This window comes from Myxine glutinosa, chromosome 3 (genome assembly GCF_964187855.1).
Source record: "Myxine glutinosa chromosome 3, kmMyxGlut1.1, whole genome shotgun sequence".
Taxonomy (NCBI): Eukaryota; Metazoa; Chordata; class Myxini; order Myxiniformes; family Myxinidae; genus Myxine; species Myxine glutinosa.
Window position 1 is genome coordinate 170853084 of NC_136263.1, and position 27368 is coordinate 170880451.

A 27368-nucleotide genomic window follows, 5' to 3' on the forward strand; every position below is an offset into this window, starting at 1 on the left:
TAGCGCTTTGTATTCAGCCCAAAGAGTTGCATTTTCGTCTCATCAGACCACAGAATATTTTGCCTCATGCTCTGAGTCTTTCACGTGCCTTTTTGCAAACTCCAGGCATGCTGTCATGTGCCTTTTTTCAGGAGTGGCTTCCGTTTGGCCACTCTCCCATAAACCCTACATGTGTGAGGTGCTGTAGAGACTGTTGTCCTTCTGGCAGGTTCTCACATCTCAGCTAAGGAACTCTGTAGTTCTGTCAGAGTGGTCATTGGGTTTCTGGTCACCTCCATGACCAAGATCCTTCTTGCCCAGTTGCTCAGTTTGGTTGGACGGCCAGCTCAAGAGAGAGTCTGGGTAGTTCAATATTCTCTTCCATTTCCTAATGATGGAGTTTTCTGCTCTGGCATGCACCATCAAGTGTTAGACCTTGTATAGAAAGGTGTGTTTATTTAGTGTTTCTTTCTAAATAATGTCCAATCAATTTAATTGGCCACAGATGAACTCCAATCAAGTTGGAGAGACATCTCAAGAATAATTCTCAAAGGAAATGGGATGCACCTGAGATCAATTTGGAGTGTCATAGCAAAGGGGTTGAATGAATATTTATTGGCTCAAGACATTGCAGTTTTTTTTTTTGTTTTTTTTTTGGTAGAAATTTCAAAAGGAAAAATCCACTTTGACATTTTGGGGTATTTTGTGTCGATTCGTGACACAAACATCTCAATTTACTACATTTTAAATTTCAGGCTGCAACACAACAAAATGTGAAAAAGTCAGGTGGTGTGAATACTTTCTGAAGGCACTGTATACCATACAAGAAAATGTATGTGGTGCAAGGTGGTAAAAGGATAGTACTTCAGCTTTAAGTAGGCCTCAACTTTCCCAATATGGCTACACATACTAAATCCTTATATGAATTTCAAACTCATGAAAAAATATTGTTGCCTTTGTCAAATGGACAACAAAAATATCTCAACCAACAACAAAGTCACCAACAACTTACTTCCTGCAGGGCAGACCAGGATGCTCCAGAAAAATTGCAACAAACGTTCCTCTAGTCCATGCCATCAAAGCTCTGCAAACAAGCTGGATCCAACCACATGACATGAAGGTGGTGGAATAGAAGACACTGAGAAGATGGCAGAAGGCAAGTGATATACAGTCACGTGAAAAAGTAAGTACACCCCATGTAAAGTTTTGACTTTTTAAACATATTTCAACATACAGCTATTTGATCTTCATTTCAACAATATTGATAGATAAAGGTGATATAATATAACAAATATCATGAAACATTTACATTTTGTAGTCCATTGTATAATTTAAATAAACATAAATGCAAATTTCGCATGTGGAAAAAGTAAGTACACCCCGTGAAATGTTTTTAAAATCTTTTTAACATAGGTGGACATATCAATATTTGATCTTCATTTAAACAGTATCTAGAGATAAAGGTGATCTAATTGAACAAAAAGCAATGAATTGACTTTGCAATAATTTATTCAACCAAAAATTAACAGATGCCATTTCCTTCTGTGGAAAAAGTAAGTACACCCTTGGCTCTAATAGGTGGTAATGCCCCCTTTAGCAGAAACAACCTCAAGTAGGCGTTTCTTATAACTGTCTACCAGTCTCTGACATCGACTGGGATACATTTTTGCCCACTCCTCCATGCAGAATTCTATCAGCTGTGCGATGTTTGAGGGGTTTCTTGCATGCACAGCTCGTTTCAAATCCCCCCACAACATATTGATGGGATTTAGATCCGGGCTTTGACTTGGCCATTCAAGAACCCTCCATTTCTTTCTTTTCAGCCATTCCTTGGTGGATTTACTGTTATGTTTCGGATCATTGTCATGTTGCAAGGTCCACCTTCGGTTGAGCTTCAACTTTCCGACAGATGGCCTCACATTATCCTCAAGCAAGCACCCTATGGTACAATGAAGAATTCATAGTGGATTATATGATGGTGAGCTGCCCAGGCCCTGATGCAGCAAAGCTGCCCCAAACCATAATATTTCCACCACCATGCTTTACAGTTGGTATCAGGTTATTGTGGTCAAATGCTGTCTTTGGTTTTCGCCAAACATGTCTTCTGGTATTGTGGCCAAATAGCTCTACCTTTGACTCATCTGTCCAGAGCACATTGTTCCAGAAGTGCTGGTCTTTGCCTAGGTGTTCATTGGCAAACTTTAGTCTTGCCCTGATGTTCTTTCTGGACAGCAAAGGTTTCCTCCTGGCACACCACCCATGTAGATGAAATTTGTGCAGCCTCTTTCTAATGGTAGCCTTGTGCACTTTGACATCAACAGTGGCAAGAGCTACCTGCAGGTCCCGTGATGACATTCTGGGGTTCTTCGAGACTTCTTTCAGCATCTTGCGGTCTGCTCTCGGGCTGAACTTGCTGGGGCGGCCTGGCCTGAACAAGTTGGCAGTTGTTTGGAATCTTCTCCACTTGTAGATGATCTTCCGGACAGTCGAATGATTGATTTCAACTTGTTTGGAGATCTTTTTAAATCCCTTCCCAGACTCGTAGGCATCTATAACCTTCTTTCTGAAGGCCTCAGAGCTCTTTTGATCTAGGCATGGTGACGCCACACACTTCAACAACAAAGAGCAAACCAAACTGAATGTCTGAGGTTTAAATAAGACAGGTTCTTCCAAGATCCTCTCCAACGATGTTCTAATCATTTTCACCTGAGCTGGTGCACCTGATTCTAATTTTTGGTATTTGAAGTAGTGATAAATGTAGGGGTGTACTTACTTTTTCCACATGCGAAATTTGCATTTATGTTTATTTAAATTATACAATGGACTACAAAATGTAAATGTTTCATGATATTTGTTATATTATATCACCTTTATCTATCAATATTGTCGAAATGAAGATCAAATAGTAATAGCATGTTGTTGATCAAATAGAAGATCAAAAATAGATCAGATCAAATAGCATGTTGAAATATGTTGAAAAAGTCAAAACTTTACATGGGGTGTACTTACTTTTTCACGTGACTGTATGGTGTTTTGACCAACAGGGGTAACTCTACCTTGACGTGAAGGCAGTTGCAGCAATCCAACCAATCTTGGCCTCACTTCTGTGGAAATAATGTGCCAATTGTGTAGGGGTGTACTTACTTTTTCCACATGCGAAATTTGCATTTATGTTTATTACTTTCTCATGGTATAATCACATGGAAAGCGACTGATATACACCGAGATCAATGTCCACAGACACGACGGTCATCAGAATAGCAGTCCATTTGAATAATGCACGGGTTTGACCCTGTCTGGTAAGGTTACAAGGCTTTATAATCACATTCTCCTCACTGAGAAATTAAAATCACCACTAAACCAAAATAATAAATAAATACATCACCCACCGAGCTGGCCTGCCAGAAGAGGTGAGCATTCTTATGGGTTTGGCGGTTGGGTCACGAGGGACTTCTCGGACACGCTTCCTGACCTTTGACACTGAAGGCGACGAGCCACAGATAATTCTGCGTCATGACGGGTTGCGAAGCAACAACTGACGCTGTCTGAGATGATAAATTTAGGTAAGGCCCCAGTGTCAAATTCCCGTGTTACCTTCCTGGTAAATGAATCCCCCCAGATAGAGAACTATGCTCTCAACGCCCCACTACTGCAAAATCAAGAACGGTCGAGCGATCCCGCAAGTGGGACATCGGCTAATCACTGGTCCTAACAAAATTTTGTGGCAGAAGTCGCATCCACGATTTACATACTCTGTCAAACCAATGGAAAAAGGACGATCGGGCAGTTTGGAAAGTTTTTACAAGATTAAGCAAAGGCACACATATACAGGGTAAAACGGGTCACAAAGAAAGAACTTACCCTTAAACACACATGTATCTACACACACAGGTGCCCCGGTCACTCCAGGAAACGAAACAAGCAAGAGGGATAGCCTGAGAGAGATAAGGTAGGCAGGGTTTGGTGGCGACCCTTCGCTCAACCAACATAAGCCTGCAGGCTTACGCTGGTCCCAAAGTGGAAAAGGGGAGGGGAGAAAGAGGAGAGGGCAATGGTGTAGTGCACCGTGTGGGGAGAGATGCAGGTGAATGCTTCATAATGTGACAGAGTAAATCGTGAATGCGAGTCAATAACCCAGCCCTGACTGTGTCGAGGGTGCAATCGTTGAATGCTCTCATGCATTCCACGTGAACAAACTAGAAATAGGGACAGAAAGAGAAAGATAGTGCGAGTTAGTGTGTCAACCGGCACGTCCAGGAAAAACTCCACAGCTCGTCAGCCCTTACTCCGTGGCAACTTCCCATTTGCTCCCAGCTAATGACATCCTTAAGAGGTTTGCTTTCACAATGGTTCACTTTTGCAGGTTCAGCCCGAATCCACGACGTTCAGTGGATGCAAGAAACAGCCGCTGATGCCTCGGATGCTCGGGTTTATAAAGTCCTCGGGAGAGGCGTGGTCGAAGGACCAACCAGCTCCGAGGGCAGCTTTTTGTTCACGGGTGCCGCCTTCTGAGTTGTGCGCGCCTGTTGCCATATGGCTCTCATTGGCAGAGCTCCTGGCTCAGCGACATAGTGACTGGCAACACACCCATATGCGGTCTTTGGCTTGACTGCTTCAGCTCCACTATGTTGTTGAGGAGGTTCACATCCCCGATCCGTTGGATTTGTAATGAATTATGTATCTGCCATGCATCTGCCTATCTGCCATGATCTTTTCTGGGAAAACCACATTTCCAATCTGCCCTCCAAAGCCAGTCGCCGACTGGGCATCCTCTGTCGTGTGAAGTCCTTCCTTGGCACACCTGAGCTCCGCACCACATACAAGGCTTTCATCCGCAGCTCAATGGAATACTGTTCTCCCCTCTGGGCCGGTGCTCCTGCCTCTCACCCAGCTCGGCTTCAGGCTGTTGAAACCAAAGTTTTCAGAATCATTGGAATCTCCCGCGATGAAGCTAACTCCGAGGGCCTTTCACTTACTCACCGCAGACAGGTTGGTGGTCTTTCTGTCTTCTACAGACTCCTCTCCGGCCTTGCTCCCCTAGCTCTCTCTGGGCTCTGTCCCCCCAAATATTCCTACAGGTCGCACAAGATCTGCCTGCAACCCTCTTATGCTTAAACGGCCAAAATCAAGACTATCTGCTCACCTTCACTCCTTCATTCCTCTTTTCTCCCACCTCTGGAACAAACTCCCTCACTCTCTTCAATCCCACTCCTCCCTCCAGGTCTTTAAAACAGCTGTTCACCACCATCTCTTATCTTCCCCCATCCAAAACCTTGATCTTTTCTACCCCCACTAATTTCACCCCAGATCCACCTTTTTGAAAAACCAACTTCTTTCCTGGAAGTCCTTGCAGTGTCCATGTGTTTTATACTTCTCCCACCCCTCCCCACCCCCAACCCCCTTCCCACGACTCCTCTCCACAAGCCCTCTCCCTCCCACAGCTCTCCCGATGTTCCTGCTCTCAAATGTTGTGTTTGTGTGCTTCCCCTTCTCTCCCCATCTTGTCTACCACTCCCCTTATTATGTTTTATGTGTTTGTTTGATTTTTTTTGTGTGATAAATGTTAGCTCTTTCACGAGCCTCGATCCTGTATTCAAAAAAAAAAAAAAAAATTTTGGGTTTTGTAAAGTGAGAGGGGATTCAGAAAAAGAAGAACTACAAGGGGGTTTTGAATCTGCTGCACAAACTCAACACATTTTCCTGTCTACTAATACGAGAGGAGAGGTAATCTAACTAAACAAAATACGGTACCATGGACATATCTGAACTCCAGGGTTCCTTTATGTGGTGGATGTGCCTCGATGCAGTCTTCCTAAACCGTAACAGTATAAAGATTTTTGAAAAGCGAATTCAAGCCCTTTCGCTGCCAACGGTGATGTGAACCCTGCATTGCATAATGTTGATGAGCTATTGGTGTTTGCATCAAATGCCCTGCCATTTGGCCTTCCTTTGTTTGCGTTGAAGAGAACAAGGAAATTATGTCGACATGACATTTTTAAAAAGCTTTTCTTGGACGGGTAGCACTGTCTTCCCAAAAGGTAGTCATCTTTTAGCAAACCAATGCTACAAAACTGAGGGCAAACCAAACACCGAAGCATGTGGAAACGTTCCAATGCAGAAAGTTGGGTTATAGACTGTATGCGCTTAGCTGTGTGCACGACTGCATTCAAATTGTCTTTGGAACCAATTTTAAAACGTCGCATTAGGCTCACCTTTGTCTAATCACGTGATCATAGGTAATCACCACTGCATGTGGTTTGTTTTTGGGTGACATGTTAGCAGTTTGCTGATCAAATTGTTGACTTAAAAAATAATGAATAATTGCGTCTCAGCATTTGTGTGGTCTTGTAGAACTAACTGAGTTTACGTCTCCCTGTTCAGTTTCGCAACTGAGGTCGCAATTCACGATATGAGAAAACAAGATGCCTTCAAATACGAGGAGCTAACATCTCGGAAATCTGCACATCCAAAGGCATCGCCAACCACTATATAAGAACTGCACAAACATGAAACAGACGTTTACAAGTTAAGCGATAGCTTGCTTATCTACGGTAGTGCGGCAAAATCTTGCTTGCTGGATAAGACATGTGTAATCGGGATAAAAGGGTCAAAGAAAAAACAATAGATGCAGGAGAAGCTTCAATAGTGTCTGCTCTGGGAGGGTTTGTGTTGTTTAACATGCCGTTTGTTTATTTTAAAATATATATATATATATATTTTGTATACTGAATCGAGGATCCTGAAAGAGCTAACATTTACTTCACAAACAAATAAACCAGACAAACAAAATATATAAAAAGAGGGAGCAGAAGACAAGATGGGGAGAGAAGGGGAAGCACACAAACACAACATTTGAGAGCAGGGAGATGTGTGGGAGGGAGAGGGCTTGGGGGGAGGAGGCATGGGAAGGGGGTGGGGGGTGGCAGAAGTATAAAACACAAGGACACCAAGGACTTCCAGGACAGAAGTTGGTATTTCAAAAAAGTGGAATTGGGGTGAAATTAGTGGGGGTAGAAAAGATCAAGGTTTTGGATGGGGGAAGATAAGAGATGGTGGTGAACAGCTGTTTTAAAGACCTGGAGGGTGGAGTGGGATTGAAGAGAGTGAGGGAGTTTGTTCCAGAGGCGGGAGAAAAGAGGAGTGAAGGAGAGAAGGTGAGCAGAGAGTCTTGATTTTGGCAGTTTAACCATAAGAGGGTTGCAGGCAGATCTTGTGCGACCTGTAGGAATATTTGCGGGACAGAGCCCAGAGAGAGCTGGGGGGGGCAAGGCCAGAGAGGAGTCGGTAGAAGACAGAAAGACCACCAACCTGCCTGCGGTGAGTGAGAGGCCCTTGGCGTTAGCTTCATCGAGGGAGATTCCAATGATTCTGAACGCTTTGGTTTCAACAGCGTGAAGACGAGCTAGGTGTGAGGCAGGAGCACCAGCCCAGAGGGGAGAGCAGTATTCCATTGAGCTGCAGATGAAAGCCTTGTATGTGGTGAGGAGCTCAGGTGTGCCAAGGAAGGACTTCGCACGAAGGAGGATGGCCAGTCGGCGAACGGCTTTGGAGGCCAGATTCAAAATGTGGTTTTCCCAGGAAAGATCATGGCAGATAGTGAGACCCAAAAGCTTGAGTGACAGAACTTCTTGGAGAGGATTATTCAGAAAGTGGATGGGAGGGTTGTCCAGTCGGTCTTTTCGGAGAGACACCGTAAGAGTGTGAGATTCGTCAGGATTGAAAAACATGTTCCACTTGTTTGCCCAGTCTGTGATTTTGTCCAGGTCTGCAAAGAGTGAGGAGGCTGCAGCCTGCCGATCTGAGGGATGAAGAATGGAGCGACAGAGAGTAGAGTCATCAGCAAAGAGATAGAGAGGATTTTCAAGAGTCAGAGAGATCGTTGATGAAGACCAGAAAAAGCACAGGGCCCAGAACACTGCCTTGGGGAACTCCAGCCTGAACAGGAAGAGGAGATGAGAGAAACCCATTCGGGCCACACGTTGACTACGACTAGAGAGGAAGTCCGCCAGCCATGCGTGGAGATTTTCATGGATACCAAAAGAGGAGAGTTTGGTGAGCAGAGCGCGGTGCCAGACCGTATCGAAGGCACGTGATATGTCAAGGGAGACGGCTCTAATTTCCTGTTTGGCATTGAGGACCTCCATCCATTGTTGAGAAAGCAGAAGCAGCATGTCCAGAGTAGAGTGACCAGGTCTGAAACCAAATTGATAATCAGAGATCAAGCCATTGGAGAAGAGGAAAGATTTCATATCTGAAGCAATGATGAAGCAATGAAGCAATCCATGACTTTGCTGATAATTGGGAGAAGGCTGATTGGTCTGTAGTTGCTGGGATCTGTTTTTGCACCTTTTTGTGCAAAGTGCTGATGTTGGCAGATTTCCAAGCAGATGGCAGATGACCTTCAGCAAAAGAGAGGGTGAAGAGAACAAAGAGAGGGAGTGAAAGAGCGGAAGAACAGGATTTTAGGACCCGTGGGATGATGCCGTCAGGTCCAGTTGCAGAATCAGAGTCGAGAGTTGACAGAAACTTTTCCACCTTGTCAGGAGGAAAGGACACAGAGTCCAGGAGCAGCTGGGTACGACTGGGTACGGTGGGTACAGAGAGGGATGGGTTTGGGACACAAGATTTAGAGGCAAACACAGAGTTGAGGCATTCAGCTTTTTCACGTGCGGAGTCAGCCGTGTGGCCATTTGAGGTGAGGGAGGGGATGGAGGGGGAACAAACACCAGAAACAGATTTGACCAGACGCCACCATGATTTGGAAGAGGGAGACAGATAAGAGAGTTCGGTCCTGAGAACGGAGAGATATTGTTTCCTGGCTCTCCTGAGGGTGGACACACACTTGTTTCGGGCTTTGTGAAAGGAAATGAGATTTCCTTCCGTTGGATTTGCTTTCCAGGAGACGAATGCAAGTTGTTTCTGGGAAATAGCCTCACCACAAGATTCCGTGTACCATGGACGGGAGGAAGGGTATGACAACTGAAGACAAGATGGGATAAATCTGTGCATGAGAGAGAGCAATTTACTTTGGAAGAATTCCCAGGATGAGTTGATGTCAGAGGCGGTAGAGATGGGAGACCAGTCCAGATGATTGATGGCTGCTTGAAGACCGTGCCAGTTGGCCTGAGTGAAATGCCAGACTCGTCGACGCTGAGGAGGCTCTCTGAGAATGGTCAGAGAGATGTCCAATTTAACAGGCACATGATCAGATGAGCCGATTGGAGCAGAAGAGCAGCAGACATTTTTAGGGAAGTTAGACATAACCAAGTCCAGAAGAGAAGATGCTCCGTTGACTGAGATCCGGGTCGGGAAATTGACAGATTGTGTCAGTCCCTGTCAATATCTCTTACATGCCTGTTAATTAGACCCACCTGCTTCTGAAGAGGTGATTGGAACGTGTGTGTGAGTGTGAGTGTGAGTGTGAGTGTGAGTGTATACGCATATTGTTCATATTCTCATATCTGCTGCAGTCTACACTAGACTGCATTACTAAATGCTCAGTCTTGTAGCATCTGTAGGAGCAATAGCATTGGAAATCACTGAAGCCAAGCTTTAACAGATATATTTGTTGCAGAAAACACAACGGTTAAGGTTTTTCTTGGGTGAAAAGAGGAGATTGGGGGAGAGGGTGGACTTTTTACGGCATGGACCATAGGGCAAAGCCATCTAGAACAGCGTTTGTCTGTCGGGTATGTATGTATGCATGCATGTATGTATGCATGGAAGTAAGTATGCATGTATGTATGTATGTCCCCTCAAATGGACACCAATCAGAGCTGAGGGTCGGGTCACATGACAGGGGTGATGCGATGTCATTACAGCGGTATGGCGGCTGACTCCCCACACTGCCATTTTGCTTTACATGCCGTTCATGCCGAACATATCGTCAAACCTGTCATATATCACAATCACCATGCTCTACATTTACGTTTTTCATTCAGTGCGAAACACAAACAAACCGATTGTTAAAATGTCCATCAAATATCGAAAGCATCGGCGTTACAGCTCTTCCAACAACACGGTACATATAGACCTTAGGCTTCATGCCTCACCGTCAGGCCGCTTCGGACAAACTAAGCCAGGGTTTCTCAATACAGTAGTATCATTTTCGTAATAATAATAATAATAATAATAATAATATAGTAAATATAACCATAACAATTTAATCCCAATGTCGTGAATGCAAAGTTAATGGATTGAAGCGGTGTATGGTTCATGAATCAATGATAAGCGGTGTACGGTACTAATAAACGCGGAAGTAAGGAATTGGCCTCGGTTTTTTGATAGTAATATCATTTTCATAATAATGATAATGTAATGTTAATATTATAGTAAATCTAATCAGAACACTAATCCTTTTGTAGTGACTGCAAAGTCACTGAAGGTTAAAATATATCATCTTCTACATATTAAAGTAGGGGCAGTTTTGTGTCCGTACGTCATTACATCTACAATGTCATTACGGGGTACAACAGCTTAAGACGGCTGACTCCAACGATCGACGTTTTAATTTGTATGCCGTACAGGCCGAACATGTCGAAGCGATCAAACCTGTCATGTGTTTTTACACATGGACAGCTGTACGTTGCAGCGAGTAGATTAGGAGACCCACTCGATCTGCGCATCTTTGCCAAACAGAGTGAATTCCAGAGAAGGGGAGGAACTGCACATGTTGCAAGCCGACTAACCAAAACGTTGTTTATAGTGAGATCATATAAACTCAGGAGCAGATCGAGAGTGAAACGTGGAGGGTTAATAGCTCCCAAGAAAATGTTGCTTTGAAATATTTTTTTAACTGAACGAAAAAAACAACAACATTAGATGGAGTAAAATACTTTAAATGCACCTTTTGTAGTTCACAAATATATACATTACAACAAACGTAAGCTATATGTAAAAATAGAATTACCAGGGATAGGCTATATGTAATATGTATAGTATATGCTGTATGTAATATGTATGTGCTATAAGTAATATGTATATGCTATACATTTATGTAATATGTATAGTATATGCTATACAGTATACATAGTATGTATAGTATATGCTACATGTAACATGTAGAGTATATGTTATATGTATAGTATATACTATATGTAATATGTATAGTATAAGCTATATGTAATATGCATAGTATATGTTATACATAATATGTATAGTATATGCTATATGTATTAGGCCAAGTAAAAAAAAATAAAAAAGTTTCTCGTCCGGACTTTTTTGAAAAAAGGAGGAGGGACGCCCTTACTATTTACTATTTTCATTTTTTTTGCTTTTTTTTTCCAAGATGGCTGCCATGAATTAAATGACCACTGTGGTTGACTTAAAGACTCTATAGTTTGTCCAATGTAATGTGAAACATGCCAGTGTTGATTGTTACCGAAAGGCCTGCAATTTCATTTCCAAATTAGTAAATAAATATATGTTTTAACTGAAATGGCATATGAATAGAATCAATCAATGGAACATGTCATGTGTTACACCAGACAAACTATATTTGAATAAAACAAAAAAGAAACAATGACAATGTTTAAATTTGGTATGTGTCCTTGTTTAATATAAAAACACAATAATACACTAATAGTACAAGAATTGTTCATATTGGAGACTACTCAGAGAACAGACCAAAAGATTGATGAAATCCTAAAAAACAACTACTGTAGTTTCATTGGAAGGCTGATCCTTACACATACGAATATCGTCATATTCCCTACTCAAATTTGTACCATTAAAAGTATGAAATGCAAGATTTTTACACGTAAATTGCACTTGCCCAGTGCACAACCGCTGCGAGAATTGACCGTCTTTAGCACAAAGTGTCTGCGTTAAGCCTAGCATGTATTAACCAGGAAGTTCCGTTAGAGGGCAGGATCCATAATAGTTCAGATCATCAATGCACAAGATACGATCAGCAAACGCCCGGAAACGGCAAGTTTTAGACCGAGTGTCTTCGCAAAACGATTTTTTTTTAAACAAGTACATATTAAAAAAAAAAAAGTATTAAATAGTAAATAAAAGTAGGCGGCGACCAAAAAGGAAGCGGGCGGGGACAAGAAACATTTTTTTTTTTAACTTGGCCTAATATGTATAGTATATGTTATATGTGTAGTATATGCTATATATAATATGTGAAGTATATGCTATATGCAATATATATAGTATGTTATTTGTAACATGTATAGTATATGTTATATGTAATATGTAATATATATATGCTATATGTAATATGTATAGTATATGTTATATGTAATATGTATAGTATATGCTCTATGTGTAGTATATGCTATATGTAATATGTATAGTATATGATATATGTAATATGTATAGTATATGGTATAAGTGTAGTATATGCTATATGTAATATGTATAGTATATGTCATATGTAATATCTATAGTATATGATATATGTGTAGTATATGCTATATGTAATACGATTAGTATACAGTGCATTCAGAAAGTATTCAGACCCCTTCACACTTTTTTCACATTTTGTTATGTTGCAGCCTTTTGCTGAAATCGTTTAAATTCGTTTTTTCCCTCATCAATCTACACTCAATACCCGATAATGACAAAGAAAAAACAGAATTTTAGAAAGTTTTGCAAATTTATTAAAAAGAAAAAACTGAAATATCACATTGACATAAGTATTCAGACCCTTTGCTCTGACACTTGAAATTTAGCTCAGGTGCCTCCCATTTCTCTTGATCATCTTTGAGATGTTTCTACACCTTGATTGGAATCCACCTGTGGTAAATTCAATTGATTGGACATGATTTGGAAAGGCACACACCTGTCTATATAAGGTCTCACAGCTGACAATGCATATCAGAGTAAAAATCAAGCCATGAGGTCGAAGGAACTGCCTGCAGTGCTCAGAGACAGGATTGTGTCGAGGCACAGATTTGGGGAAGCCTACAAAAAAATTTCTGCTGCATTGAAGGTTCCCAAGAGCCCAGTGGCCTCCATAATTCTTAAATGGAAGAAGTTTGGAACAACCAGGACTCTTCCTCGAGCTGGCCGCCCGGCGAAACTGAGCAATCGGGGGAGAAGGGCCTTGGTAAGAGAGGTGACCAAGAACCCGATGGTCACTCTGGCTGATGTCCAGAGATCCTGTGTGGAGATGAGAGAAACTTCCAGAAGGACAACCATCACTGCAACACTCCACCGATCTGGGAGTTATGGCAGAGTGGTCAGACGGAAGCCTCTCCTCAGTGAAAGACACATGAAAGCCCACTTGGAGTTTGCAAAAAAGCACCGAAAGGATTCTCAGACTGTGAGAAACAAGATTCTGTGTATATTTATTGGCGCTGAGGAAGCGCCTTTAGCGATTGACTTCCAGCCAGTGTAACGCTAATTCCTGTCACAGGAATTCTGAGATCATATAAGTGGGCGTGGCAGTTCCTGATTGGTTCGTGTTGGGGAACGCCTTCTCGCTGCCGACGTGACGTAAATTCGCGCACGCGCACTGGTGAAGCTTACTCGATCTTACTCGATCCCATATTACATGTACTTTCATTGCATACAAATTATACTTCCTCCTAGAAATTCCATGCCCGAACCTCAGCGCAATCCAAGAGGATTCACTTGTTTGCCAGTAGATTGTTTTATTTGCCAGTACAGTGTATTGTATATTTATGCTATATGTATAGTATAATGCTGTATGTAATATGTATCGTACGTGTATAGGCTATATGTGATGTGTATATATGTGTATATATATATATATATATATATATATATATATATATATATATATATATATAATTTCCACCCAGGTCATACTATCCTCTTCAACTAAAGTATCAAACAAGCCCGGCGACGCCGCTGTTAGACTTTCGTTCCTATTTTTTCATGCAAACAGTAAATTATCGTGATCTATAAGCATGTACGATATATGATGCAAACAGCGTAAAATGCAAATTGGTGGTTTCCCGACTAATGACCGTGGCAATGCACACACCAAGCAAAACAAGGTGAGAAAGAAGTCAAAAGTGACATACCATCTTTGGCTTGCCTGAAGCCTCAGTAAAGTTACTTAAATTGGTTTCTCCCCTTAACCCCCAGAACAGCTGAGCAAAACATATAATGCACCGGCTGCATCCCGCGGAATAAATTATCCACAGGATGTGAGGCAATTGGTGCAGTATGGGTAATAAAAGTTTGATGATAAAAACCAATCATGGGTGACAAAGAAAAGCATACAAAAACGTCACCGGCTTATTTCAGTGCATTTAATTAATATCACAAATACACAAGGGTGGCATTCAGAAACTGTGTGCACGAAGACTACACACCCAATGCTTTTGTACACGTCTAAATGGAAACCGGATGTCGGTTGGCTGGTCTCGTTCTTACAAACGTACACCGAAAGAACCAATGGTGAACGTAACACATGGTAAGGTTCAATATTAAAACAACACGTTTTCAAGACATCGTTTGAGACTTCAAAGTTTCGCACTCAACATACATCCTGAAATGAAAGAAATATAGCGGTCACAACTTCCTTCCTCCTTCGTTTCATTGCTTTCCCTCACATGGCGGGTTCCATTTGTACCGAAAGGTAAAGAACACCTTTAAAAAAAATCTTGCATACTATGTCCATCCAATCTGCACAAAACAAGTTTTATAATAACAGCAACCAAACTCCATATGAACGCTTTTCATAACCACAAGCATCGACACCTTTCGATACAAAGTAGCCTTAGTTGAATCAAAATATGCCGACTAAACCAATTATAAAAGCATAAATGAGAAACCTGAATATACAAAGACCAATATTTGCACAGAATCCATCATAGTTCATTTTAAGTGCTGCAAATTGGAAACGTTTATGGTCGTTTGGCAAATCCGATGGAAAGTGTTGCGCCTCGTTTCAACCTCACGTGATGACCCTTGTTGGCACGTCCGGTGGGATTACTTGAGAATTGCAATTGGTGAGGATCTGATCGTCGATCTGGAGTCATAAACACGGTCTCGGGTCTCGTGGATGCCTCTATTCCCAATCTTCCCAGTCTCCTTCCAGCTGCGACAAGAAGATGAGACAAAGCAATCCAACATTATCTGCAATAAATGGACGAGGTGTGTGTGTGTGTGTCACATGCGTTTTGTGGAGCTTTCTCATGTGGAATGTGACATGCCAATATAATTGTCATGACCTCCTGAATTGATTCATATGATTACCTACAAATAATGCGAAAGAATTCCCATCTTTTAAACACATGCTATATTAAGGTGTATAGGGCAGCTTAATAGATCCTTCCATGGCATGGCATTCCAATAACAAAATAAATAACTAAAACAATGATAACCTTTCAACAAAGCATATATATCAATTAATACTAATTTAAGATTAACAATAATAAAGGTAGCATCATTTATCAATAATAACAATAATAATAATAATAATAATGAGTTTTATTCCACTCCCTCTCCTCCCCCACCCCCACCCCCACCAGCCTTGGCCCAAGTACATCTGGGTTTGGTGAAAAGAAAGCTAATGCTCAAGCAGTACAGCAAGCAGGTATGCTACAAGGCTGTGAAAAACAATGAAAATTTGGGCCCACTATTGCAATAAACTGCAAATAATAAAACAAACCAACAACTTTATCACAACTACTAATCAAAACCAGAGATTAGAAATAGCTGTAAAAACATTATTCATGAAAACCTGTACCTCTCCCGGAACGTCAGCCTTCGACAGAGCCTGCTGGATCTCCTCCTCCGTCATGTCCAAATCAAAGTCCTTTTCCCAGTCCTCGCTGATATCTGTGCTTGAACCTAAGGAATAATGGTGTGCATGACAATCGCAGCACTCTATTTTTAAAAATTGTGCAATATACCTTCAAACGCTGATGTCCTAAGCTTTAAAAAAATAAAATAATAAACCTGCCAATTGAGAATGCAAGCCAGAATGGTTTATACCTCAAGCAATAAAATACATTTATGACATCCATAAGTAAACAACAAATTTTATTCCAGGCTTGTTTTAACAATCTACTGGCAAAATTTTTTGCCTTTTTGCAAAAATGTAAAGTGGCGGAAAAGAGATGAGCACACTTTACCCTAAAACCGCTTTTAACCGTCACTTATCAGTAGGTACCAATTGATGGACTGATGCAGGACACTGTAAATCTTCCGTGACACACGGCAGGCAGGCATATCAAAAGCAATAAATGAAGAAGCACCACAATCAGTTGGCCAGATGTAAACTCCAGGTAGACCACAAAACAAAAAAAACAAAACAAAAAAAAAAATCAGTAAAAAAAAAGAGGCATATTCATGAAAAGCACTGCCCTCCGGTGACGAACGCAAAAGGGGATTTCTAAGACTTGTTATGGGTACAAGTTATCACAAAGTGTGCAGCAAGTGCGTCGCGCCACACCAGCAATAATAAAAACAACCCGATTCGTGCAGAAAACAGAAAAATTATATACCCATAATGCAATTGGCATTTCAGAGGTAACAATGTCAAGAAGTGGGTTGTGCACCAGAGAAACTACAAAATCATCCAAGAGAAAAGGTCAAAACCATATAAATTACCCTCCGAAAGACAACAAAATAAACGTATTAACGGATTGCAATTTCACAAAAGAATCACATTGAAATTAATTAAAATGATAATCATGGCAACGTGCATGCTGGTGGCGAGATAATTTGTTTCTTCCCTGGACCAAACTGCTCAGTAGGTTAAGCGCCAATAATCAATCTCACCGATCTTGGCACTGGTAGGTGTCGACTTGTCACTGTCCGACCGTAGATCGTAAACACGCAGATCTGCGCTCTCTTCTCTATTTGCAGCCACACGCCTCAATTCCGTATTGGATGTACCATCAGCTGCTGTCAAGGCTACGACCGAGTCCGAGGCTGCCAGGGTGAGAGTCGAAAGAGTGTCCTCCGTGCTCGAGATGGTCACACCATCACAAGGCTCATCGTCATAATCATCAGCATCATCACAGGGATTGTGGACTATCTCAGAATCCAAAAGAACTATGGCCTGTGACTGCGATTCGGGTGAGGAGTGCAAATGGTCCACAGCCGTACGAATGGACCTGCCATCTGCGGCATCAGATAAATGTTCAGTCCGACCCTCATAAGCCTCGGGGTTTTTCGACGAGTGTTCCATTCCTGGGATGATGCATTCCTGATCAGGCCAAAGGTTACTCGTGGGAGCTTTGGGAAATTCATCTGCAAGGGGCACACGGCTGAAGAGTCAGTGTGCAAACCAGAACACAACTCATCTGTTCCGAATACATGCATCCATTCAGTGTTACAGAACCTTCAACGAAAATGTCATTGAACATGGTTCAAAACTGTTTGAGGACTCTCATTAAAACGGTATAGAAATTTTACTAACACGGGTCAGTGCACTAAGTTACAGGAATTATGGGAATAAGTCGAACCTTCCTCGTCTTCCCAGGAGAGCACTGTTTCGTCACTGCGTGGATGAGCACGTTTCACCAGCTCTGCTCTTCTGGCCTCTCCCTAGAACAGAATAATGTAGATGGAAAACATTTACCGAGCATATCAGCCATAAAAAGGCTATTATTGCACATCAGAACTGAAAAGTTAACAAAAGACCAAAAAAAATAAAAAATCGAATGATTGAAACTTAAGGTACGTAATGTTTTTGGAAAAAAAGAAAGAAATAGATTGATGAACACAAGCTTTTATTTTCCATTGTAAAACAAGATGATGGGCTATCAGTTGTAAACAGCCAATCAGCACATATTCAGGCCATGGTACAACTGTTGTTGTTGTTGTTGTTTTTTACCGCGTGGAGAGATTTTATTTGTTTGTTTTTGTGTACATAGCTGAGGCTCATGGAAAGCGAGTACAATGATCAGGACATAACAGGATACAAAACGAACAGTAGAGTGGGTGGTGGGGGGTTAACAAGGGTAGAAAACAGTGGTTTTCGATTGAGGGCGATCTGAGATATGGTGGTGACCAGCTGTCTTGAAGACCTGGATGGAAGAACGTGATTGAAGAGGACGTGGAAGTTGGTTCAACAGACGGGGAAAGAAGAGGAACAAATGAATGAAGGTGAGCAGTGATCCTGGATTTAAGTCGTTTCACCAGTAAATAGTGGACACGTGAGCCCTGCAGAAACCTTGTGGTGAAGGGGTGGGGGGGGGGGAGGGGGGAGGGAGGACAAAGCACATATAGAGTAGAGGGTGCAAGATCAAAAAGGAGGTGGCAGAAGACAGAGACCACCAACCTGTCTGCAATGGCAAAGTGATGGGCCCAGAGACTCACCTTCAGCATAGGAGATTCCTTCAGCCAATGATCTTGAAGGCCTTGGTTTCCATGGCATCAAGCTGAGCAAGATGTGAGGCAGTCAAGCTACTGCTGGAAAAGTGCCACATGAAATGCAAGAAGTCTATTCAAATCAGGAAAACTTGCAAACGTCACACAATATATGGAAAGGATGGAGACTGACATCTTGGGGATTTCCGAAACATATCGGAGTAGAAGTTTGGAAGTGCAGAAAGGAGTGTGGCAGAGAGAACCACAATTATTTCACCAATAATATTTAATATGTATTGCGAATAATAATTAATCGAAGACACTTTGCAAAATTCCTCAGGCATACAAGTAAATGGCAAAGGTATTACTAATATCAGGTATTCAGATGACACCATAGTGATTTTTAACACTGGAGAAGAGCTGCAGCTCATAATTAACAACATAAACATGGCTTGCAAAAAGTATGGGATGGAAATAAGTGCTAGAAAGACAAAATTTATGGTCTTTGAGAAAACACTAAGCACGAAGGTTACCGTCAGGGCCGTAGGACAACTTCTGAAACAAGTTTCATGTTACACATATTGTGGAAATAGGGTAACAGAGGATGCAAAGTGTCGAACAGAAATCAAAAAGAGAAATAGAATGGCAAAGAGTACTTATTGGGACACACAATGATTATTGAGAAGGAATTTGGATATTCAAACAAAGAAAAGATTGTTAAAGACCTGTGTAACATGTCAGTAGTGACATATGGCAGTAAAACATGGGCATGTTATGCACGATGAAGTCATCAGTCATGTGGTTTGGCCGCCATCTTGTGAAATTTAAGGTGAAAACCTAAAAGATTAAAACATCATCTTTGAAACCGAATAATCAAGCATCCCCCCATTCGAAACCGAAACCGAATCGACAACATGTGTAGTCGATCATAACCTGCCAAGTATCGAATCAATAGCATATGCAGTTTCAAAGAAGATTTTTTTCAGTATTCACTTAAATCCAAGCTTGTTGCCATGGAGATTGAAAAATCAAATTTTCGAAAAAAAAAAGATGGCATCCATTCGAATTGGCCTCGACATTCCTGGAAAGTTTCAACCGAATCAAACTAACAACGCCGACGCCAACCGCTTCCACAAAACTTGGCGGAAAGAAAAATAAGAAGTCTAATAACAAAAGGCGACCAAGTTTTTGTCCCCCTGCGCACCGCGGAGCGAAAGGGGGACTATGGTTTTCCCCTCCGTCCGTCCATCCGTACGTCCATGCGTAAGCGAAGGACCGCCTTCGAATTTGGTGTGTGGGGAAAACCCACGTCAAAATCCAAGATGGCCGCCGCCATGTATGTCTGATGCAATGCATGTCTGATGCCATGTATGTCTGAACCTTGTGAGCTGAATATCTTGAAAAATAAGCGAAGTACCAACTTCTAATCTGGTGTGTGGGTGTATCTAGGCACAAGGAAGAACGCTATTGAAAATTGGGTCGCCACGTCGAAATCCAAGATGGCCGCTGCCATATATGTCTGAACCTTGTGAGTGAAATATCCTGAAAAATAAGCGAAGTACCAACTGCTAATCTGGTGTGTGGGTGTATCTAGGCACAAGGAAGAACGCTGTTGAAAATTGGGTCGCCACGTCAAAATCCAAGATGACCGCCACCATGTATGTCTGAACCTTGAGATGAATATCTTGAAAAATAAGCGAAGTACCAACTTCTAATTTGGTGTGTGGGTGTATCTCGGCACAAGGAAGAACGCTATTGAAAATTGGGTCGCCACGTCGAAATCCAAGATGGCCACCGCCATATATGTCTGAACCTTGTGAGTGAAATATCCTGAAAAATAAGCGAAGTACCAACTTCTAATTTGGTGTGTGGGTGTATCTCGGCATAAGGAAGAACGCTATTGAAAATTGGGTCGCCACGTCGAAATCCAAGATGGCCACTGCCATATATGTCTGAACCTTGAGTGAAATATCCTGAAAAATAAGCGAAGTACCAACTTCTAATCTGGTGTGTGGGTGTATCTAGGCACAAGGAAGAACGCTATTGAAAATTGGGTCGCCACGTCGAAATCCAAGATGGCCACCGCCATATATGTCTGAACCTTGTGAGTGAAATATCCTGAAAAATAAGCGAAGTACCAACTTCTAATCTGGTGTGTGGGTGTATCTAGGCACAAGGAAGAACGCTGTTGAAAATTGGGTCGCCACGTCAAAATCCAAGATGGCCGCCGCCATGTATGTCTGAACCTTGAGATGAATATCTTGAAAAATAAGCGAAGTACCAACTTCTAATTTGGTGTGTGGGTGTATCTCGGCACAAGGAAGAACGCTATTGAAAATTGGGTCGCCACGTCAAAATCCAAGATGGCCGCCGCCATGTATGTCAACCTTGTGAGCGGAATATCTTGAAAAATAAGCGAAGTACCAACTTCTAATCTGGTGTGTGGGTGTATCTAGGCATAAGGAAGAACGCTATTGAAAATTAGGTCGCCACGTCAAAATCCAAGATGGCCGCCTTGCGTCTTCCACTTTGTCAACTCGCATCACTTCACCGACGGGGGACCGAGGCGTAACGCTTGTTTTTACATGCTTGGTCCCCGAAAAAGAAATGCCAATCAGGATAAAACAATTAGGTTTCACATGACCCACATAAAATTGGCAAAATACTTGGTAAGGGAAATCAGCAAACTCGATCCACAACTTTGCTCTGATGGCTGATGTTTACAGGGTTGGACAGGAAGTGATCTACTCCTCTCTGTATTTTATAAATATTAGAGTAGTTGATATTCTCAGATTATGCACCATTCACATTCCTCATATTTTCCATCCTAACTTATATGAAAAAGTATTTAAATGAGCAGAGGTGGACGAGATGGAGGAGCGGTTGCAACAGGAGGAGGTCATGGGGATGGTACAGCATGGGAAGCATGGCGTGGGGTGAATGGAGCATGAGCGATGGGGAAAGGCATGTGTGAAAGAGAGGAGGAAGATGGTTGAGAGGGAGGTGAGAAGAAAGGAAGAGGAGGGGAGATATGTGAAAGCAGTCGGTCAGGCCCAGCAAGGTGCTTGGACTAAGTGGGAAGGTGTGCGGGTGAGGATATTGAAGTGGCAAGAGATTTGGAGGATGGAGCCAACATTGTTGAATTTCCTGTTGCGGGCAACGTATGATGTGCTTCCGTCACCAGTAAACTTGAGATTGTGGGGGTTGTTGCAGGAGGAGAGATGTTATTTGTGTGGAGGTGTGGGAACGGTGCAGCATGCACTGAGTGCATGCTCATTAGCATTGGCAGCAGGAATATACAGGTGGCGACATGATCAGGTGCTGGCGGTGGTGGTGCAGATGGTGCAACAAGAGGTGCTGAGATCGAGAGAGAGAAGAGTGGAGAAGGAGACTGATGGGGGAGAGGTGTGATTTGTCAAAGAGGGCCAAGTGGTAAGAGGTGGAAAGAGGAGGAGGAGGTGGAAAGCAAGAGGGCTGTCAGATGCTTGTGATTGGCAGGTGGTGGCAGACCGAAAGCCACAATTGGTATTCCCAGAGGAGATCTGTGTGACATGGTTGCGGCCTGACATTGTCATTTGATCAGGTGCAACAAGACAGGTCATCTTAGGGGAATTGTCAGTACCTTGGGAAGAGAACATGGAGGAGGTGCACGAGAGGAAGAGAGGAAAGTACAGTGAGCTGGAGGCAGAGTGCTGGGAGAAGGGTTGGCGAGTTTCGTGTCAGCCATTTGAGGTGGGGTGTAGAGGGTATATTGGCAATTCCTTTTCTGCATCTCTTGCTACCTCTTGCCCACCTGTTCAACACTGCATTCAACATTTAACCCACAGCATCGAACCCCTGACTATCTCCTCTCCTTCTCCCTCCTTTGTGCTTTGAATATTTCCCTATTGATTCTTCTTTTTTTGCAATTGTTTTTATGTTTTGCTATGCATTATGTTTTGCACTCTGTCAAAGCGTCTTTGGGCTCCCTGAAAAGCGCTATATAAAATAAATGCATTATTATTATTATTATTATTATTATTATTATGACATCTAAAACGACGCTGTGCAGGCTTTGCATCCGATTCCATATGCTTGCATAACCAAGTAATATTAATCTGTACACTTCTGCAATTATGTCATGAAATGGACGTCAAATAAAATACTGCCAGCAGTGACGGACATTCTGAAGGAGAGTGAAGAGTATCACCAATATGGAATGTGAACAGCAGTGAAAAGTCTTTGATTAATTCACAACAAATAAACAAGATATCTATAATCACAAGGCGATCACCAAGGGTAAGCCTCCCTTGGGTTACCCTTGGTGATCGCCTGCGACTTACCCTTGGCTCACAATCTAATGATGGCATATTTTGGTCGGACCGCCATATGACCCTGACCTTCAACATTTACGGATATAATGTAAATTACGAAAATGTGTCCCCATCTACAATCTATCCATAAAACATCGTGTAAATCGGAGTAGAATTATTCAAGTTATAATGAAAAAAGTGTTTTTTGGTTAACTAGGTCACAATCCGAAAAAGTAGGTCAACGCACACAAATCAAATGTCAGGTGCACAACTTCAATGCAAGTACAGGGGGTCCCCATTACAAGTCTTCCCGCAATGCGTCATTTCACATACAGGTCCCATAAGTTACTTAGGAACATTTTCATTATGCATCCAACAATTCCCTGCACTGATGTCCATTGGACGGAAGACCAGTTACGAGGTGTCCCAAACCACAATGCTTTGTGTATCAGCTTCCCCGCATACCACCCCACAATGCACTGCATCCTCTCCCTCTCAGACTCGATCTCACACTGTGCATTGTTGGACTTGATGCTTCCGCATACTGTACATTACTGTTTATTACTTGCAAAATCGAAGATTTTTCAAGTATATATTGGTCGGTTGCGTTTGTGGTTCTCTGTCTGTCTGTCTGTCACTGGCCTACAGGTCACAATTTTCAACTGATCTTCACGAAACTTCACCCAATGGTGGAGTTGGTCAAAAGCAAGAAGCCTATTGTTTTTGGGGTCAAAAGGTCAAAAGGTCACCAACTTTTCTAAATTTCTACAATCCTCAATTTTCATCCAATTGACTTGAAATCTGAAGATGACTTGCATATCTGGTCACTGAATTCAACCACCAAGTATTTTTGAGGTCAACATAGGCCAAAAGGCACAACGATAGGCCGTTGTCAAAAATCCTCAATTTTTCATTCTCCAATTGACTTGAAAATTGAACAGCATTTGCACATCGAGTCACTAAATTAGGAAAACTAACTATTTTTTGAGGGCAAAAGGTCAAAGGTCAACATTCCAAAATCATCATTTTTCATCTGAAAAATCGTCACTTTTCCTCCTGTTAACCCGAGCTTTGATCAAGATCGTCAATTTTAATATTGAATGAAATGGACAATTTGCTGTATGAATGCAATTTTTTTTTCTTGGTGGGGGGAGGGGGGGGGGCGGGCGCGGATTTTGCAAGTATCATACTTCTTCTTGTTTTTATCTTTGTGAACTTTAGCATGGTAATTGATGAACAATGAGTGTTAAAAAAAAGTGGTAACAAAAAGGGTGAATCTGCACGTAAGCAGCAAAGCAGTCGTATAACTATGGGTTATCAAATTAGACATAGTGAAATTAAATAAGAATGGTGAACAACCAGCCAATATCACTCGCTATCTTGGTTTGCTGTCGACAACTGTTCAAACTATTTTAAAGAAGGGCCGTGCAGACAACACTAATTATTATTATTATTATAGGGGTAACTTTCCCCGCTTTCTGTCATTTTGTTACAAGTTCAACATTTCTGGAACGTATGTTGGGCATATAACGAGAAACCCCTGTACAGTATTATGATGCAAGAACATCTTGGAAGGTCAAGCAGTCCCTTGAGATTCCGCATTGGCAAGATTGATCGATGACAAAAAAAAAAAACATATGTTTATTTTTTTTTCCAGACCGCCATTTGACCTTGACCTTTAACTCAGTGTGGTGTGATGTAAATCAAGTGTAAATACACCTTGCTCTGGGATATCTAGAAAGGAAAATTTCATTCCTGTTGGCCAAACCTTAGAATAGTTATGGTGAAAATATTAAAGTCTATAATTGGGTCATGACCATACATATAAATTGGGTCAAGGTCAAAAAAATTCATCCCCACATACTTTATATTCCAATTATTGATAAAAAAATACAATTTTAAATTCCCACGTCCTCAGACATTGGCAGAAAAAAGGGTGAAAAACGTAAATGGTGGTTTATTACTCCTACGGGTGTAAGACCTTGCTTGACCTTTATCCCAGAGGGGTATGATGGAAATATCAAAAGTAAATGCGCCTTGCTCCAAGCTATCCAGAGGGATATACTTTCTATTCACATTATTGATGCAAAATTTCATTCTAAAAGTCCCAGCTGTCTCCAAAATACAGCTTGTAAATTGATACAGCTCGGAAATTTTAAGTGCAGGAAGAAGTTTTTGTTTTTTTTCGAAATTGTGGTTTAGGACTCCTAAGGGTCTAAAAAAAACTCAGTGGTACCATTAAAATTGGGGCCACTGATTGAAGAAGCAAACCATTCAACAGCAATAAGCCTTCTCCTATTCTGTAGAGTAGGGGTTCACAAACCCAGGGTTGTGAGGCTCTTCTGATGATTATGCACCACTTGATCTTACAGCGATGGGGAGGGGATGAGGGGGGTCCCGTCGAAAGCATTTTCCCTGACAATTTTTATAGTAGGTACCTGCCCTAAGTAGGTTACTGTTATCATTTGGGTTGCGAGGCCAATGCGATTTCAAATTTTGAGTCGTGAACAAAAATGTTTGGGAGCCTATGTTATAGGAGGAGGCTTAAAAAGATTAAGACAATCTATCATGAGCAAAGTGACAACAAAAACGGATATTTAATGTGTGCACAAACAATACGGTGAAGATTATCGAAACTGTGACAAGCAAACTTTGGCCAAATTATTGAATCCACGAAAACAATGTCATTTTAATTCCATACGAATAAATAACTACTTCTCGAAGCCAAAGGTAAAAGCAGAATAGTAGATCATTATTTTCCAAAATGTAGAAATAAAAGCAATATAAAAAAGGAAAGCAATATTCACCAAAAAACAAATTAACAATAACGATAATAATCAGACATATTGACGAAAGGCCCTTTCGGTTCACATACAATTCGTTCGATGAAACTCACATGAAACCTGGAAGGTTACACATATTTATAAAAAGATAAATAGATAAGAAAAAACTATTTCGGTAAACCCAAGATTTATTGTCAACCTTTTGCCAGATTGCTTAAAGTGCAACACACTCGGGTATAAATACATACAGAGCAAATCTTCGGTCAAAACACAAGTTTGGTTGGAAACTTGTTTCTGGCTTTCAAAAGTAATTGCTCACCTGACCGGCACAAACTTTAGATTGCATCCGCATGGGATTTATTTCTGGTATTCAATAAAGCAAACTTCAAAAGGCAATAAAAAGAAAAATCCCCCAAGCACGTTTCTTGAACAAAATATATATTTTTTACACTTACTGCGGAATCCAATTTCCTAGGATGCACAGGTAATAGTTTCTCAAGAAGGCAAAATAAAATAAATTCCATCAAACAATTGTGTGTGTGTGTGTACATATTATATATATATATATATATATATATATATATATATATATATATATATATATATATATATATATATATATATATACAGTGGAACCTTGACTTACGAGTTTAATTCGTTCTGTGACCGAGCTCGTAACTCAATTTGCTCGTTTCTCAAATCAAATTTCCCCATTAAAATGCATTGAAATGCTATTAATCCGTTCCAGCCCGCCAAAAACCACACCAATTTTTTTTTAAATATACAGTACAGTAAACCCTCGTTTATCGCGGGGGTTACGTTCCAGAACCCCCCGCGATAAACGAAAATCCGCGAAGTAGCGACCATATTTTTTTTTTTTATATATATATATTTTAAAGCATTATGAACTCCCCACACTCTTATTAACCTTTCCCATACTCTTATAAACACTTCCTATACTCTTAAACACTTTTTACACTCTTAAACATACGTAATTTTAACAACATATAAAATTCTAATGGGTACTCACCATTGAAGATACTGTAGCTACCCATGGGTTCCCCAAGCAAGACCAGCATCAGAATCTCCTTGCTCCAGCCGGTGACGTCACCGGCGGGGATTCCCGGCGCGAGAGTGGCTGGTCACGTGACCGCTAAAGCGTGCCGCGCTTTGCGGGTATAATCAGCTACACCTGTTGATCACGTGACCACCGATTCACCGAAGCACGCCACGCTTGAGAGGCGTGGCTTTCGGTTTCTGGTTGTGCTTTATAATGCAGCCCGATAAATGGGCTTTTCAGTGTTCCCGAGTTGGTTTTGAGAATAAATATCTTCTCGGACGAGTTTGTGTCTTGCCCGTCATTTCGTCCGTATCAAGCAAGAGCCCCGGCTCTTCAATACTACAACTTGCGTGATGAAGATGATGATGAATTAGCTGTGCAGTACTGATGACGATGAAGGTGATGACGATGATGAATGTACTGGCGTTTTCCATACGCACGACTCTTTGTCTACCCTTCTACTGTACACTATGTACAGTATTTTATTTCTTGTAATATGTTTTAAATACTGTATTTTTCTTATTTCTTTACGTTTTTTAATTTTTTAGGCTAGAAAATGCTTATTTTACCACAAAAATATTTAAAATAATAGTATATAAAAATACATTTATACCGCAAAATCCCGCGATATAGCGAAAAATCCGCGATATAATTTTACATATACTAGCGAGAAAAAACCGCGATGTACCGAATCCGCGAAAAGTGAACCGCGATATAGCGAGGGATGACTGTATATATAAAAATATCTCGCGCTTTATATTTCACCTGTATGCAGCATACAAGTTGGCAGGATGGCCTGGACTGGAGGTACGCACACTTGACTCTAAACTGTCCAGCCTGGGTTTGAATCCCGACCCAGCTATAACCTGTCATGGGTGAATCACAGGCAGGGTGATTCATCAATGTGTGTACCGCTAAACTGGGCGCCCCGTTTGCGTCCCATTAGTTGTTGGATGTTAAGGATCTCACCGTGTTTTCCACAAAGAGAAGGCGAGCTATCGCCGGCAC

General features: G+C 41.5%; 1 protein-coding gene across 1 annotated transcript in view; it reads right to left on the bottom strand.

The window, feature by feature from the left end:
* Window positions 1-14194: 14194 nt before the first annotated feature.
* Window positions 14195-27368, bottom strand: part of BSDC1 (BSD domain containing 1) — a 37413-nt gene continuing 24239 nt past the window's right edge. The window contains exons 8-11 of the mRNA XM_068109840.2: window positions 17379-17460; window positions 16690-17163; window positions 15653-15756; window positions 14195-15001 (exon numbers count right to left, since the gene is read on the bottom strand). Coding sequence (XP_067965941.1) covers window positions 14972-15001; window positions 15653-15756; window positions 16690-17163; window positions 17379-17460 — 690 coding nt within the window. The 3' untranslated portion in view covers window positions 14195-14971. The remainder of the gene's footprint in view (window positions 15002-15652; window positions 15757-16689; window positions 17164-17378; window positions 17461-27368) is intronic.